Below are 17,362 nucleotides of genomic sequence, written 5' to 3'. Positions count from 1 at the left end.
CAGCTGCAACCACACATGCAAAGCTTTCCTTGTACCTGTTAAAAACAAAAAAGTCCACCACCAAACCCCCAAAATAAAACACATTATCTACCCTCTCCTAATAAATCCCATGTTGAATGTTTTCATAACTTATCAGAACAGTGAACACGTCCCCTGATCTGATCCTACACACCTCTCCACCCAGACAGACCTAAATGCTTACAGTTACTGACCCCAGACAAGCATAAGAGCTTATATTTTTGAAATTACCTGCAAAATCCATTCCTCTCCTTCTGATTTTCCTTTAGGTCCTCACCACTCAATATTGTAGCATAAAGCATGAATTTACCCTTTAGATTCTAGATCAAAGCAAGCACACTCACAGGATCAAGGCACAGGACTGCAACACTTCCTTTCTTCCCATCAGCTTCCCACCGCACACACCAGGAGTGCCCGCCCTGAACTCTGGATTTCAAGGTGATTATACAACACTTTAAAGCAAGAATTGTTAGCCTATAATTTAAGAGCAAGCATTTATTGCAGGGCTACTACTTCTGATCTAACATTTACAGTCTCACATCTATGCTAACATACTTAGAATTCACTTCTGACAGCTTTAGTTGTTTATCACGCTTTCACATCTCTGCTTTCACACCAGCCATGACTGCAATTCTGCCCATGGTGTCCTTCTCTTTCATTTGCATTAGTCCTTGCACAGATTAGTTCTGCTTCCAAAGGAAGCTGCATCTCACAGGCCTCCTATATTTACAGAAAACACAAGCAGGTGGGCAGAGCAACTTTGAAGTTTATGTCCATTGTTACAAACACGTCCAATAGTCTGATTCATACTGAACTTAAACCAACTGCCTGAGAAACCAGAATCTTCTAAAGGCTCCAGTCTCCAGTCTCTGCCTAGGGAAGGGAAAATTGGTTTGGAGCAAGTTTGTTTTCAAGCTCACCAACCTTGACAATATTTCATTACTCTTATCCCACAGGTTATTTAGGATTGTTTTTTCTTCCTATTCAAATTGATGACAAACTAGTTTTCATGCTTGTATTCAGTTGTTCTTCCTTGCGTGTTAGTCAGCCTCTCTCCATGAGAAACCAGATACTGCACTGAGTGGAAAACAGCCACTGTTTTCATTAATATCTGTGACTTCACAATGCTTAACAAAAAAATTTACACAGCTACACAGCAGTATAAGCTCTCATTGGAAAAATATTCTCGTGGACTTAAGGGTGAAAACAGATTCAAGATGTGTCAAGAATAGTGTTCATGTATTTTAGGGGTACTAAAACTAAGTAATAACCTATATGTCTATTTTAAATGTAATTAGATCCTGAAATGTCTGCAAAATCTCAGGATTATTCAACAGGCAGAATTCTGGCACACTAACACAGTAGTAGAGAAAGAAGGAGTAGGTTTACTTTTCATTGAAGGAAAAGGTGACCTTGGCATGAAATCAAGATCTGCAGGTGGCAGCTTCAAGTCTGAATTTGACAGAAAATAACTATCTCACCTACCCAAAAACTACCAAAATAAGCAATTCACTATTAAAAAAGCAAGCATTTGGCTCAAAACAAGAAAGAAATTAAAATACAGTGAAATTTAAGTCTTGCAGTGAGTTGTAGGAGTGGTGGCACTCTTAAAGAGCCCAGCACGATCCATTTCTAAAAGATACAAGACATGACATTCACTTAAAAGAGGAGACTGACATGAGTGTGTAAGTTAGTTTGGAGCCAAGATCTTCATGCTCAGGTTATACTTAAAATAGAGAATGAAGCAATTTTCAGATATCAGTTTCTTTATAACAGCAAAGAACATTTCAGATCAGTTCTAAATTTAATCTTAACCTAGGGTATTCAAATGTCTCAGAAGACATTATTTATTCTTCCCCTCCTAACTTTAGCAATTTTAACTGCCTTAATCCAAGGATATAGTACTAGCTATATTTTGCACCTCCCATGCTGCATGCCCAAGCCAAAGCTTGCATTTGGATGGCAGTTTAAGAAAACTCCTTTGAAGTAATTTAGGACCCAAAATCAAAGTATCTTTCTGCTACATGATTGAGCATGGATTCTGTTCTCCCTCTGCAAATACACAGCACCTGGGCCAAACCAACATATTATACCTCAGAATATAGAATGCCTTGTTTCCTACAGGCTCAGAGCATCACTAGAGCAAACCCTGTCAGTCGCCAGCACATGACACAGATTTGCCTGTCAGTGCCCCACAAACAGCTGGTCCCAGCAGCATCTCCTGGATGTTTGGCCAGGTAAACCCTCTTCCACAGGGGAACACTTGTGTTGGAGGGACAAATGTTCAAGGTGGTTAGGCACTGTTCAAGGGATTTGTTCAGCAGCTCCCTTCAATGGACATCTTAAGAGGTTTCATAATGAAAAACTAAGTTTTAGAAGACCTCAGGCATTTTCTTTCTTTCTTTAAAAGACTACTGGATAAGATGCTCTGGCAATAACAGCAGCACAGGAGAGGGCAAAGTTACCATCATTTCCCATTAGCTGATACCTTGTCTACATTTTTTAAGCCATTAAGCATGCTACAAACCAAAACTGTTATTTTTCTCCCAGAAAAGATGTATTTCAGCCCAGTATTACACTATGCCATACTTTAAATTAAAGCTGATAGAGTTCAAAGCCAGACCAGTTCAAATAAACAAAGAGGTCATTGGACTGATAGTTTCATAGCCTGCATAACTTTAGACTTAGAACAGGAGGGGAGGAAAAGGAAGAAGTCAGATTTAGCCAAAACCAGCCAAGGATCAATAAACACTTTCACCTCCTTCCTTATGTGACTGCTTCCTCCCATGCTCTCCCACTAACCCTACACTAGCCAACCTCAGGTTTTGTTTGCTTTCTTTACACAGCACTCCACATAGTAGGGCATCAGGCTTAGAGCTGCAAACTCAGATCTTGTTCATCCCAAAACACCATGGCTATTCCAGTATCTCCAGCAATAGACTGAAGCCATATTAAATAAAAACACCACTGTGTTTGAGAGATAACTTTAGTACCCCAGTAAAGATCTAAATTGGTATGGTCAAAGACACTGCCACAGAGCAACAGACATTACCTAGAAGTTTGCCCTTCAGCTGGGGCAATGCCACTTATGCACAGACCCCTGGTTCACAGAAAGCCTTTCAGCTTACAGCTCATGCTGAACAAGATTAACCAAAAAGCAGCCATAGTAATAACATACAGCAGAATCCTATAAGTATACCCAAATGTATCAAAAATATCCCAAGACTGACAAGACAAAATAAAGACCTTTAAATGAATCATCGCCATGTGCAAAAATTACAGCTTTTACGGGCAGCAGCTTTAAAGGGTCACTTTTGTAACAGCCAGCTTCTGAAGCACTGATGTAAGTTCCACTCAGATTTCACTGTATTTCACTTATAGTTCCACTCAGACCAGTGCATCACTGAATTGCTCAGCTGCTGGATTTATCCTCAGGTTCAGTCAGAACTCAGAGGTCTCAACACATGATTCAGGGAACAGATATGAACTAATGTCTCCAGGTATTCAGGAAAGAAGCTCCAGTACAATAAGTCACCTATTTGTCATGTGTGACACCTACGCGCAGCAATTTTTTTTTGTCTTTGCTGACTGTCAGTGAAAAGATATCATGAATTCTATTTTCAGGACTGACACCAGCCTGAAGGATTCATGTCAGCTAGCAAAGCCAACTTCAGTTGTTGCTTACATCTGCTTTTTTTGGTGAACTATCATTCATGTCATTATGAACCACACATTCCTAAACAGTGGCTGTTACTAAAAAACACATCTATACATGCACTAAATTTATCTTCCTTTTAAGATCATTATATGTAATTGCCCTATAAAGTAAGTACAGTTAAACAAAAACAAACAAGGTTAGTTAAAAAATAGGTGTCTTGCAGCTCAAATAAACAGCACAGAAAGAAGATTCTGCAGTTCAACCACCTGAGTCACACACTCCAAGGCTGCACCAAGTGTACTGAAAAGGAACTCTCCACTGGTTGCTGACCTACCCCAGTGCCATGGGTCCCATCCACACTGCTGCTATACTTCTGGGGTTTCACTACATCACCATAATCAGCATCAAAGTTAGTCTTCCACACCATCACCTGCAGAAGAAAGTTAACTCCATTAAAATTTTCCATCTAAGTTTGCTTATAGGTCATTTTTTTCAGAGAATAATCAGCAAATCCACAAGAACTTTCCCTAGAAGAGCTTTGCCATTGAATAAATTAAGGATGTTGTTTGTAAATATGCTACTAAATACAGACAGTTTAACTGAGTTTTCAATGGATAATTGACCCCTTTCAGCATTCTTTGGGTCAAAAACATCATTAAACTAGAATGACCAAGAGAACTTCAAAGCAACATGAAAAATACACCATTAAAACCACAAATATTTTAAAATACCATGCTCAGCAGTGTAACATTTATCAGCCACACCCCAACTCAGTCACTCATTTATCATGACACTCAGAGGAAAAGGAGAGTTAGTACTAAGACCAGCATTAGAGATCTTAAGCTGGTTTGTCAGCTGGACACCAAACTTAAATCCCACTTACAGGCCTCTGCTTTCCATAACACAGTACTGATTTCAGAAAAGAGGCCTCTGACACATAAATCACTTCAATATATCAAGAGGAAATCCATGGAGTGAACCCCTCAGTAGTGACTCTACAAGTCTAAAAAAGTTAAAGAGCAATCAATCAACAATTTCAGAGGTCTGAAAGATACCCAAGAATCCAGACAGCTCATTTGGTTATCAGAAGGAGCATTTATTCTTCATTTACAAATTTGTATCACTGCTTTGCATGAAATACAAGCATTTTTCTTTCACTGTTGCACAGTTAACCAACAAGGCTATTCCACTGCACGACAGGAAAAAAAAAAAGTGATATTCTTAGTGAATAGACAAATCTGTCTCTTCACAAAGGTGCTGTTAAAGATAGGCATTGCACCTGGTCCAACCTGGGGATTAAGAGCACTGCAACACAGCTCTTTAAAGACTGATGATCCTTACTCAGACCACTGCTTTGGGTTGAAGTCTGTCTGTGTCTTCAGCAGGGCAACTCACTGTTGCCTAAAAACCAGGACATATTTGCAGCACAGGCTCATGCAATAGGCCTGTTTGCAGTTTGGCAATTGAGTATGGGTTTCTTGGCCTACATGTCTTATATTACTACCAAAAAAAATTGGGTTTGACCTCCAGAGATGTTGTTAATAGAACAGCAAGTTGCTTCAGCATGGTCCAGACATACTGGAGAAAGGGTACACTTTTGCTTTCCCCATTGACAACAGAGAACAAAAAGCAGCAGCTTTTAAGGAAATGTGAATCTGGATTATAACTTAGAAATTAATCAGGTACCTGTTCATCAGAACCTCCAGAAGCAAATAATTCTCCATCTCTTGAAAATGCTACACAGGTAGCTGGACCCTGCAAACGCATTTAAAAGACAGGTTTAAAAAAAGAAAATGAAGTCTTACAACATTCCATTCATTACAGCTTTACAAGGTATTTATCATTTGACATCAGCAATCTAAAGGCAAAATTTGAAAAGCTCTTACCTGTCAGGTAAATGGGCCATAATTAAGATGCTAAGCTTGCTGGCACTTACCATTTCCCACACTTTTGACCCCAGTTTAAGACATCCACTTTTCAATATCCATGGCGGAGACAGAAACAAACCCATTTTTACATCACCAGGCTTTTTCTTGTCCCCCTCAAACATTCCCTCTTAACTTTAGAATTAGAAATTTCTAAAACTCTTGTTCATTTATTAAAAGTGTTGAAACTATGAGGCTTTTGTATTGTAGGCTGGCTTAAACTCTTTTTCTCTTAGTAGGATAGGAGAGATGCCAGAGTTAATGCATCCAGGATCACCTCTGCACAGCACTTGCATTTTGAAGAAGCCTCATGCTTAAAACACTCAGTTCTGAGAGACTTTAAATGCTTCTGAGTGCTACAGCACACTTTCGACACCACACACCTATTTCAATGTGATTTCCACCTTCCAGCAAGCACACAGGAGGATGCACATGGCAGGCTGAGGCAGGAGCTCTGAGCTGCAGTTAAACAGAGCTGAGGAATTGCTACGTGTGTTTGAGCCCAGGCACAACAGACAAACTGTTCTGCTCAGAGTAAACAGCTGAGAACCCAGATCGTGGAGTTTTATGTCAGCTGCTGAACACATTCCTCTGCAGACTGTTCAGCAGCATGGGCAGAGGTCAGAATGAGAACTTCCAGAGGCTGCCTATGGAGCTGACAGGCTGGGGAGGGTTGGGAGGAAACACCAAGAACAAATACCAAAACAATCAGAAAAGCCACAACAACCTCCAGAAATCTCCACCACGTGATCATCCACCTTCTGACAGAAGCAGTTACCCCCTTTCAAGTAAGATCATGTATCTCAGAAGGCAATTAAGAAGCTTCTCCTTACCCAGCTGGAAGGAGACAATTCTGAGTCCACATCTTTCCAATGGACATTGCATGAAAATCTCATACCCTTTCTTTGCCTTCTTTGTAAAAGTGAATTTAACATAATAAATCCTGAAGATAGACAAATACCCAAAGATTGCATGCGAGATAAGCACCCAGCTCTCACTGCAACCTGCGCCCCACAGTCCTGTGGGCTTCCAAACATGCTGGCACAAGGTTATGGCAGCAAAACCAGAGCCTTGCTGTGCTCAATCCCAGTGTGAACAAGTTTCAGCTTCCTTAAAACACAAAGGTGTTTCCATATTATCATTTAACACACAGTCATTTCAAAATGTTTTGAGGCCTTCCCATAGCAACACCTCACTAGAGAGGATGTGCCAGGAATGATCCAGTAGCAGCAATTCCAAACCGCACGCGCAGTCGTCGGTGTGACTAAGCTCACTCACCTGACACACCAATAACTAGGGTAGATATTTCAGACCAAAGACACTGCCATCAATCAGCTGAGACAAACTGTGCCTCTGCCTTTATTTCCACCCACCTACCCCAGTGTTCAGCTCTCCAATCATGTGTCAGGAATGGAGGCTTTAAAAAAAATGCAAAAGTAAAAGACAAGCAGTAAGAAAGTGCAGAAACAACCCCACAGCCAGAAAACGGCAGTGGTGAATATTGCTCCAAGATAACAGAGGTGAGCATACAGAAGCTGCTCTTGGACTATAATAAACCAGCCAGAGTTAGGAGGGCAGAAAAAAATTTAAGACAAAGTGTTCAGGAACAAGTACAAGCGAGGAACACTGGAAAGGAGCAGTATTTCCCAAAAATATTTTTATCAGTCTAAATATTACAGTCTATTTAGACAAAATCTAGTACAACACAAATCATGTCAAAACAGGCAATGAACTGACTCCAAAGTCATGGCATTCTGAAGGGAATAAAAGTTCAACAGAACATATTCTTCCCAAAATAGAAAATTATATCAAAGACTGAATGTGCCTTTTTAAATTGAAAGAAAGGGAACAAACAAGTCTATAGACGCAACATCCTCTACAGATTTGTTGACATAAGTTAAGTGAAAAGTATTCCTGCTACATACAGTCCCAGAACTCTTCCAAGATACAACAGGCTTGCTATAGCAACATACAAAAAACACTTTGCCAAATACCCTTGCAATTTAATATTGACACACCAAACAAAAATAAAAAGCTACACTTGCCAGTTATTAGACACAGCCTAATTTCCATTTGTCCCAGGAAAGCACAGCAGAAAACCAACAGATTTCTGATGAAGACCTGGGTAACAGACATGAGATTGGAGAATGAAGAATTCAAACCTTTTCTTCCCCTTTTTTAACTTATTGCTTGCATTAAAAGTATCAAAAAGTAGCAGTTGCATATTCTTCTACAGAGCTTGTAGAGAGAATTTTAAGTTTATTTCCCACATAACTAGAACTTGTGGGATGCAGCAACCTTCTTCTACTGGATCTGTAGAAGGATCTTACTTTCTGTAGCAGGAACAAATGGCCCTCTATTGGTATTTCCTGGAGGTTCAGAATTTCCAGTCTGAACCCCCATGGCCCAAGGTGCTCCACACAAGGTGCTACCACAAATCCCCAAATTCCAGCAGCTTCTTGCCTCAGACTAGACAGCAAGCTGCAGGAAGAAGGGGTTGGGCAATGACATACACCAAGTCAGTGGTAAGGAACATTACTATTTAATCCTCAGCAGGTCAACATCAGGACTGTCAAGCTTTTGTACATGTCCAGTAGAGTTTGAAATTACAACAGCAACTTTAGTGATACTGGGAGAGCTGCAGGCGTTTTGAAGAAAATAAAGAAGAAAGCAACAAATCATCCACTGAAATTGTTGAATGAGAAGGACATGACCACTAATCAACATTCAACTCATCTCCTCTAGTGAAAGAGTACCAGGCAAGGTAGAGGCATGTACCAGAGAGCTTTGAAAAGGACAAATAGCTCAAACACTGGATGGAGCAAAGCAACCATAAAGAAAAAGGAGGCCATAGAAAAGGAATGATAACAGCATCAAGCCTGATTGTTTGCTGCAGCATTCCCAGTGAACACCACTCAGGGAAGGTCAGATATGCAAGGCATGGCAGCTGGCACACCAGGTGACAGCCCATTTCTAGCTGCTTTCATAGGTGAGAAAGGTGAGGCCCAGCAAGTTACATAATTTATGTGCAGAGATAGAGATTACACCTTCTGCCTATTTTCCCACTTCCTACAAAGGAGGTTAGTGACTGCAAGGCCTTTATTGCCCTAGCATTTCACAGGATGATGAGCTTACATAAAACATTACGTTTGGCCTTCAAAATAGATGGTCAGACTATTCTGAATGACTCGAAAGCATTAATCGCCAAGAGAGACAGGATCTGAAGCCAGGACACAGATTACACCACCAAGTGACTGGCAGGATGCTAATAGCATCAGTAACAACTGATACAAGGGTGACACAAGGGTGACATAAGACAACAGGAATAGCATCCCTAAACACAAAGCTTTCAAGGGTAGAGCTAAAAATAGATGTCTCTGAAAGAAATACTTAAGAGAAAGACCAGGAGTTTAGTCTGGAGAAATATGACTGGAGCCCAGAGTCACACCTGCACACAGGCAGCAGATGAATGTGTATCATCCATAAATAATGCGTGGACAATCACAGAGAAATCCCTCTTGAACACCCTTTTCTTCTCCCAGAGCTGCTGGGCACAGAAGGCACAACACTTCAACAACAACAGGGCCAACACCAACAGGCAAGTCAAGAGAGGCCAGACTTTCAGGCTTCAGCTAGGAACAGAGCTAACATTTCTGCTTCAGCATAACAGAAGCAACAAGAGCCAGGTTGGAGAGGGTCCAGGAATAAACCAGAGAAGAGTAGTTTAATGATGCACTGTCTGCACTATGAAAGGAGAGGCAGTGTGGAAGGAAGCTGGAGAGACAAGTGGGGTCAAGGATGCTAGCAGATTTTTACATTTCTTTTGCTTCAGTCTTGCGAGAAACTAATGCATGGTAGAGAAAAGCCAGGTAAGAGAGCAAGGAAAATGCTAAGAGCTGGAATAAGGCATATCTAGAGGATGCAAACAGTTGAATTAAAGGAGAGCTTCCTCTTCCACTGCCACAAAAAGAGATGTAAAAGTGGGAGCCAGCACATTCAGCCAAACTCTCCAGGAACAGACTAACTAGTGCAAAGAGAAACAGGAGACATGAGGGGAGACAAGGCCTGAGAAGCAAATCCAGCAGCAACCAGCACACTGGGATCCCAGCCCTGGCATCATCAGTTCTAGGCATAAAAGAACTAAGAACAAACAATAGTGCAGTCATTGCCACTGTTGACAGTGCTTTCAGCTGCTTCATGCATGGGAGAAGAGGGCAAGTCACATAGGAGAGGAAGAAGGGAAGGAAACCAAGGAGAAAAGCACAGGGTACAGAGGTGGCAATGACAACAGGAATGTTTTCAGGTGGAATACCTCTGACAAGAAGTCCCAAGGATTCTCAGTACAATGGGCTTTGAAAAATTCCTGAGCAAGACTGTCATGTTTGCATCCTCCTTCACCAGGGAGTAAGAGCTACAACTAACATAGGGAAAATTTATACTGGCATCTTACAGGTGAATCTTCAGCAGCTTTAACTCCTGAAAGTTTCAGTCTATAAAAACACAAGGCAAGGACAGAGAACTCATATTTCCTTTCAAGACTCAGAAATGCTAGCCTAAAGTCAATTGCTTGTTGTTTGCAATACACATTTCTTTCTTTTTTGTTTGACTTCTGTGTAGGCCAGACATGTCCTCACACTCTTCAAAGAGGACAGGCCAGCACAGACATTTAATGCCACCTAGGCAGAGCTGGCAGCTGACAGTAAAAGAGCACATTTGTTTCCTGTGCACCTGCTCAGGAGGCCTCACTCATTAGTCAGTGAGCAAAGCAGGGAGCATTGATGTTGCCCAGGTAGGTAGAATGTAGCTACTTCATAGTTCAAGTCAAGGTTGCTTGAAGAATTGTAACTTTGCATTTTCTGTCTTCCTATTTATGAACATAAGCATGAGATGTTTTCTAAATATTTACTGAGAACTTCCATTCCACTGAGGAAGTCAGTCTGGAAATGCTCTAATTAAACCACTCCAAAGGGCAGACAAGTACCACGTACATACCTGCTCTCCTCTAGAAACTCTCTGGGGGTGGCTTAGAGGCCTCAAAACATTCTGTTCTTCAACAATGATTCAGTACTAGAGGTGGATTTACATACCAAGCCAGTGTCTCATCTGCATGGAATTAGATAAGAGCACTTCACAGCTTGAAACACTCCAGAACCAAAATATGCAGTACAATACAGAATGATATTTTGCAGCTGCAAGATGTCAGCTCCAAGCTGCAAACTTCTGTCTCTAATGATCCTTCTGCTACAAGGGGCCAGCTACATTTCAATTAAAGACAGCAATGTAAACTTGGCCAACTTCCTCATGTAAACTACAACTAATCAGCTGCTAACAAATTTCTGGCACTCCAGCAGTTGCGTCAAAGTATGTCTAAAGGACCTCAGGGTTTTTTCCCTTCAAGGGTCCACTTGCATGCAGCCTTCCCAGAACAATGTAACAGCAGTCAGCTGTCAAAGTAGGGACAAAGTGTCAACCAGAACGTTCAACCTCAAAAAGTCACAACTCAAGAACATCTTCAGAACAAGCTGTCCATCTGGTGACTAACCTACAGCACTCACTTAAAAAGGCAAATCAATTTAATGACCAAAAAGTCCACACCACTTTGTTTTTAGCCACTTGGGGATACTGGCACAAGTCACAGTAGTAAAAGAGGGGACAAAAAAGTCCCTCGTTATTAAGTAACCTGGATTTAGCTATGAGCAGAACTAGCTGGAGAAGCAGCCGGTGCAGGAATCCACCCCGGCACAGCCTGTAGCCACTGACAGTGGCTTACTGGGAACAAAGCACAGGTTGCCACATGCTTTTAGTGGAAAAGCAAGGTATCTGTTCAATCAGGCAGTAAAAGAACCAACCCACAACAATACAGGCCATGCCAGACAGGACTGTGCCAGGACTGGTTCCACAGATATCTCAGTGCAATGCCCTTAAAGGCAACCAGAAAGTTCTACTAGTCACTTCAATACTTGCACTTGTTTCCAAACTGAAGCTGTAAATGCCACAACAGCAGCTACTCTTCAGCTGTGCCAAAGGCAAAGCTTTTCCAATGCCAGTTAGATGCCCAGGAGAAAGAGGCAGACACTGTTTTACTGATCTGAAGCAGCAGGGAGGAAGAACAGGGAGCTTTAATTCTACTTTTGAATAGATGATCCACAAACTGTTCTTTTAAAGCCTCGAGTTAAGTACAACATTAGCCTAAAGGGACTTTCTATTGCTCATTCTGAAGACCTCCATCACTATAATCATAATTTTGGACTCTCATACTGGGTTTTTTTTTGTGCTACTGCAGTCAGTGAGGCACAGCCAGAGGCTCAAATGGGAGAAAAATGGAAAGCAGGTTCAGCCTCCTGCTGAACCATAACCAGGCACATCCCTTCCTGAGGGAAGGGGGGAAGTGTAAAGATTTCCTGCTCTTCCAACACTTACCCTTTTCCAGGAAGCTTCTTCCCAGGAACTCATTTGGCAGATTAACACAACAGACAAATATGAAAACAAGATTAAGGCAACAGAAGGTTTGCAGCCCCTATCTGATAGGAATATCCACTTAGTCCAGTCTTCCAAGAACAATTTTATATAGCAAAGGCTGACATGTTAGGATAAACCAGCATTTGTTATCTCCTCCCCATTCTTTTAACAGCTGAACCCTTTGGTCAATTTTAATCAAAGCTCTACTTCATGAAGGATTTAAGTATAAGGTTTTCCTATTTTTTCCATTAATATTACAAAAAAAAAAAAAAAGGTTTTATTAATATATAGGAAAAGAGAAGTTACAGAAGAAACTTGATCTTTTAGACATCAAACAAGGAGGTCACTAAACAAAGCCACAAGAAGACAGAATTATCAGATTTACAGCTTACACAGATACCATTATTGCCCACAACAATCCCCATCATCTCCAAAAAGCTTCAGGCTGTGGTTTTCCCCTGACAGTTTTTATGCTTTAAAACTCAGCCCCCACTTTAAAAGAGACACAAGTGGGTTAAGAATTTCTGTTCTCTTTGTCCCTTTAGAAAGGGATCCCTTAAGGCAGTCCTGCTTTTTCACACCCCACTCTGCATGGACAATGAAATTAGTCTATTTCTTTTCATTTAAGATTTAGAAAGAGAGCTCCAAGCATTCATAAAATTAACCTTACAAGCAACAAATCTAGCAGCAGAATACTAATAGACCAATCAGTTAAACTTAACCAACCAGCACCATTTATCACCTTCAATTGTATGATTCAGTCCATTAACAAGATGTTCCCAAATCAAATCCCAAAATAGATATCCTCTATTTTACTACTACTCTTCTTGAGTCTTCTGCCAGGTGAACAGCATTTATCTTCAAAACACCTATGTCAGGGGGCCAAGAGTTATTTGCAGCTCTCTAGAGAGGGAGGGAGACAGAGCTGCAGGAGAGAGTGGCTGACAGGGTCAGGCAGAGTCAAGGGTGCTGCTCTGAGTTCCTTCTGCCTTAGACTTGAATCCTCAGTATTGGAGCTCACCTTTAGTCTTGCTTTCTCATTCTCTCCATTCCTGCCTTACCTCCTTCCCTTCAAAACAGTGATGATCTCAAAGATTATTAGCATTATAATCATGATTTTACACAAGGAAGCTTTCAAACAATTTCTGGTCATGAAGAATGAAAGTCTCAAGCATGCATTTGCTCAATTTATTATGAGTCTGTACATTACTGTAAAAAAGGCTTTGCCTCACCTGGTGACCATGTAGAGTATAGAGAAGTCTTCCTTCTAACAAGTCCAGAATCTTAAGAGTTGAATCACTGGAAGCAGTAACCAGATAGTTTCCAGAGGGATGAAAGGAAAGACTGTTGACCACAGAGCTGTGCACTAAGGATGGAAAAAACGTATAATAGTCACCAAGACCAGTTTACATAAGCCCAAGGCAAAAGAATAAAATAAAGCACAAGCACATTGCAATTTTCTGTTATAAAATTTAACAGGAAAATTATCATGGGGGAAACATTCCACAAAAGCTCTTCAAAGCACTGGAGAACAATAACAGTAACTCAATTCTTGTAAAAATAGGCACTACTTTACTGAAAGGAAAAAGGAAGCTTTGCCAATTATTCTGGGAGATTTAATGCTACAAAAGCTTCCAGTATAACCCCAAAATGTACTGTATGTGCAAATGAACTTCAGGATTCTGTGAGAGTGCTGGACATTGATACTCTTTACTACTGTGGAGCTGCTGGTCTCACTCTCAAGTCATTCTAGATTAAAATCTGTACTGAAGATTGAATGAGAAGAATCTGTATGAGAAGATTGAAATTACAATGGAAGACACGCAAGAGTTGACACTGCAAAACATCTTTTGGTTTACTATCTGACTCTAGCCAAGACTGGGGTTAAGAGAAACTAGGAAATAAGAGCAACTTGAATATGGTCCAGTATAAGCATTATTTCCTCAGACATCCTATTTTTGTCACCAAAAATTTAAAACAAATACAAATAGACAAACTATCAAGAGTGTGAAGTTGCAATAAAGCCATTTTCCCTGCATGAAGATGAAGCCCAAGATTTATTCTGAAAAAAGCTAAAGAAAATGTTCTAGGAAAAAAGTAAAACTTCACTGAAGTTCTGTGTAACATTAAACATTTAATATATGACTTTTTTCGCTGCCCGAACTTTTACAAAACAGGCTATTGAACATATTTATTTATGAGAACACGCAGTGCCTCACATATGCCCAGCTTCCTGAGCGTATGTGACATTACAGAATATTAATATGCCTGAGGAGGGATTTTACCATCCAATTATTCTTAATTATACTCCAAATGTTCTGGTTTCTCAAATCTACTACTTCTGATACATCACACCCAACTAAATTTATGTTCTGTTGAGAGTCTACTGTGCATTTTGAATCCACACTCCATGTTAAGAAACCCCTTAAAATACCATTTGAAGTACATTAGAAGCAAATATTTTTTGCATATGTGGATTTGAAGCAGATAGCTGAAATAACCTTGCTCAACTGCAAAACAGAATGCCTCTACTTTTGAAAGTCTCAGGAACACTAAATACCTCAGCTAAGTTCTGAAAACAACTCCTCTTGACCCAGACTGTTACAAAACAGAAGAAAACCTTAACACAGGTAACTTCTAAACTGTTATTCTTGTTGGTTATTACTGTCATCTGTCACACAGCCAGATCTTCTACCCCCAACCCTGCATCATGCTACCTATTAAAGGAGAAAAAGGTCTGTGTGGAGTTTTTTCTCATGAAACAGTGATAAATATCTTTTTTCCCTTGAAAATCATATTCTGAGTGATTTGTAGTATTCCTCACCCCCTTAATGTCTATATTCAGATAAATGTCAATGTATTTGTCAACTAAGGAAAGTCCTGAAAGGAATCATATCAGAAATAGACAAGGTTAGTAATGTATCACATCTTCCAAGTTCTGGAAGGTAAATAAAGTATTTCCAGCTTCAAAAAAAAAGCTCTCCATAATGGAAAAAAGTCACACAGACTGTGGCTGCAAAAGCAGTCACAGCTTCTGTGCCCAAGGAGTTAGTGGCTCCTGTAAACTCAGAGAAAAGTTCATCTCTACTGTCAAAGCAGCTCAAACCTCCCACAAGACCATTCATAACACCTCTCCAAAAAACGTGCCAGCACATCCTGCCACCTCACTTAACTTCATGCTGTAAACAAGAAATCCAGTGCAGCACAAGGTGGCATCTCCCAGTGACTTGTTGCTAAAAGTCTCTTAGGGGCCTTATACTGGGGGTTAACATCTAAAACTGAGTCCTTCCAGCCTGCACAAAACTGTCCCAAGCCCCACAACACTTCTTTTATGTAATGCAGCCCTTGGTAATCAACAGGGAGAAGATAAATTAGGATGAATTTGCAACAGCCACAGTCTCTACTGAACAGATAACCACCATCAGCCCCATCCAAACTGGATAGAAGTACCAATTATTCTTTTTAAATAGGAATAAAAAACAGGTCAGAGCTGTTTCCATAGACCTGCTACAGAGGTGTCCCACACACAGCTTTGGACAGGGAAAAAATGTCAGGCAATAAACATTGGCCATTTTTGTAGGGGCTGTACAAAATCTGCTGTACAAAAGAGTCACTGCCAAGCAGAGAACCAAATAAAGCATCTGTGTGTTCTCCTGTACAGTAAACGTGACCAGAACATACTTTGGCTCAAAGAAAAACACACCATACAAAAGGTTTTGCAGCTTGCTCTCTACTTCCAACTTTTATTTACAAATGTCACAGTTGGAACAAGTGTTGGCAACAAGAGCAACACTGCTAAAAGACTAATCAGTGCTGGAAACCAGCCCAACCTTAAGACGCAAGAGCCCGAGGCAGGGCTACTCATCTATTAACTCCTCCATGCAACTCCATGTTTAAAATGGATTCCCTGGAAATCAGGCAGCATCAGCACATTCTGAAGGCACAGATGCCATCTAGTGGGACAGGACTGGCAGCCTCACAGGGGAGCTACAAAACTAAATCAGATTTAGCCAAAAGGAGGCATGTAAAAACCCTCAGAAGGGCAGGACTTAAAAACATCTCCAGAACATGTTACAAAAACATCAGTTTGTGGCCACAGGTGCATAAAGTGACTGCAAAAAAACACCACTGCAATTTAAGGTTTCTTCAGCTATTATTACTATTTTTAGTTAAAGGTTTAATACACAGTTAGGGTTTACACAGTAGCTGTTAAAAATAACACTCTCCTCAGGAAAATGCTCACTTCAATAACAAGGGTGTCACACTAAAATGCCATTCAGTAAGGGTGGGATACCGGGGAAATATGTAATTCCAATACAAAAAATAAACCTGGCAGCCAAGCCTAAACCACATTAGGTTTGGACAATTTAATAGCAGTAAGTGGAAAGCAGGAAGAGACAACTTTTGAGCCAAGTTATACTGTGGTTGGAAACACGCACTGCAGATCTTGCCACCATTGAAAAGCTGATAAAGCAGGTTAAAGGACAACCTGACACTGCCCAAGTACTTAAAAACACTACTGATTTTAGCAACAAGACTTCAGGAAGGCGTTTCCAAGTTTTGATATGGGCCACAAATTAACAATACTTATTACACAAATTGCACGCTCAATACTGATGAACTGGAACAACAGTCATCAAAAAGCTTGATTTCTATTAGATTTTGTTAACTATCAGAGAGCTGGGAGTGACCGGGATCCAGAAGAACAGAGGCTGTCACAGCAGGAATACACAAAAGCTGATGCTGAGGGCAGAAAGTACACACCAAGCTCCAGCCCCATGTCTCTGATCTGCTTTATGAGCACACCAGAAGCAGTTCCTCAGGGAAAGTCAGCAAAATTAAGTTTAATAAGCTATCAACACTGGAAACAGTGCTGGAGAATGTATTCATTTTAAAATATCACAAGAGCCTTAAAAACTGTTATTAGCAAAGAAAAGTCACATTTTGGCTGAAGAAACTAATGCACAGAATAAGTCAATCAATCTCACAGAAGCTGGCAGGGATGGGAAAGCACCCTTCTCCTATCCAGATCTACCAAACAGCAGCACTAATCAGTGGGACAAGAACATGTAATGGGAAGAGATGCCATTTGGCATCATCAAAGCTAATTATGGAAGCTGAAAAACAGAGTCTGGAAAAGGAACCATAAACATGGATCATAGTATAGAATTGCAATTGATTGATTTTGACTTTCCTTTTTTTTTAATTTTTCCTTATTTTCTCATAAAAGAACCTAACATTTGCAATTGCTGGAATACAATTCTGACTCCTCCTATAGGCTTATTCAGAAGCAAAGGCCACA

General features: G+C 40.5%; 1 protein-coding gene across 4 annotated transcripts in view; it reads right to left on the bottom strand.

Annotated features, from left to right (window-relative positions):
- Window positions 1-17,362, bottom strand: part of POC1A (POC1 centriolar protein A) — a 53,827-nt gene that overhangs the window by 20,956 nt on the left and 15,509 nt on the right. For all 4 annotated transcript variants that reach the window (XM_053989573.1, XM_053989570.1, XM_053989571.1 and 1 more), the window contains exons 7-9: window positions 13,293-13,426; window positions 5,363-5,431; window positions 4,011-4,106 (exon numbers count right to left, since the gene is read on the bottom strand). In XM_053989573.1, the coding sequence (XP_053845548.1) occupies window positions 4,011-4,106; window positions 5,363-5,431; window positions 13,293-13,426 (299 nt within the window). The remainder of the gene's footprint in view (window positions 1-4,010; window positions 4,107-5,362; window positions 5,432-13,292; window positions 13,427-17,362) is intronic.

The sequence above is a fragment of the Vidua macroura genome, chromosome 13 (assembly GCF_024509145.1).
Source record: "Vidua macroura isolate BioBank_ID:100142 chromosome 13, ASM2450914v1, whole genome shotgun sequence".
Lineage (NCBI taxonomy): Eukaryota > Metazoa > Chordata > Aves > Passeriformes > Viduidae > Vidua > Vidua macroura.
The sequence above is the reverse complement of the archived record's forward strand: the minus strand, read 5'-3'. Positions and strand labels throughout refer to the sequence as shown.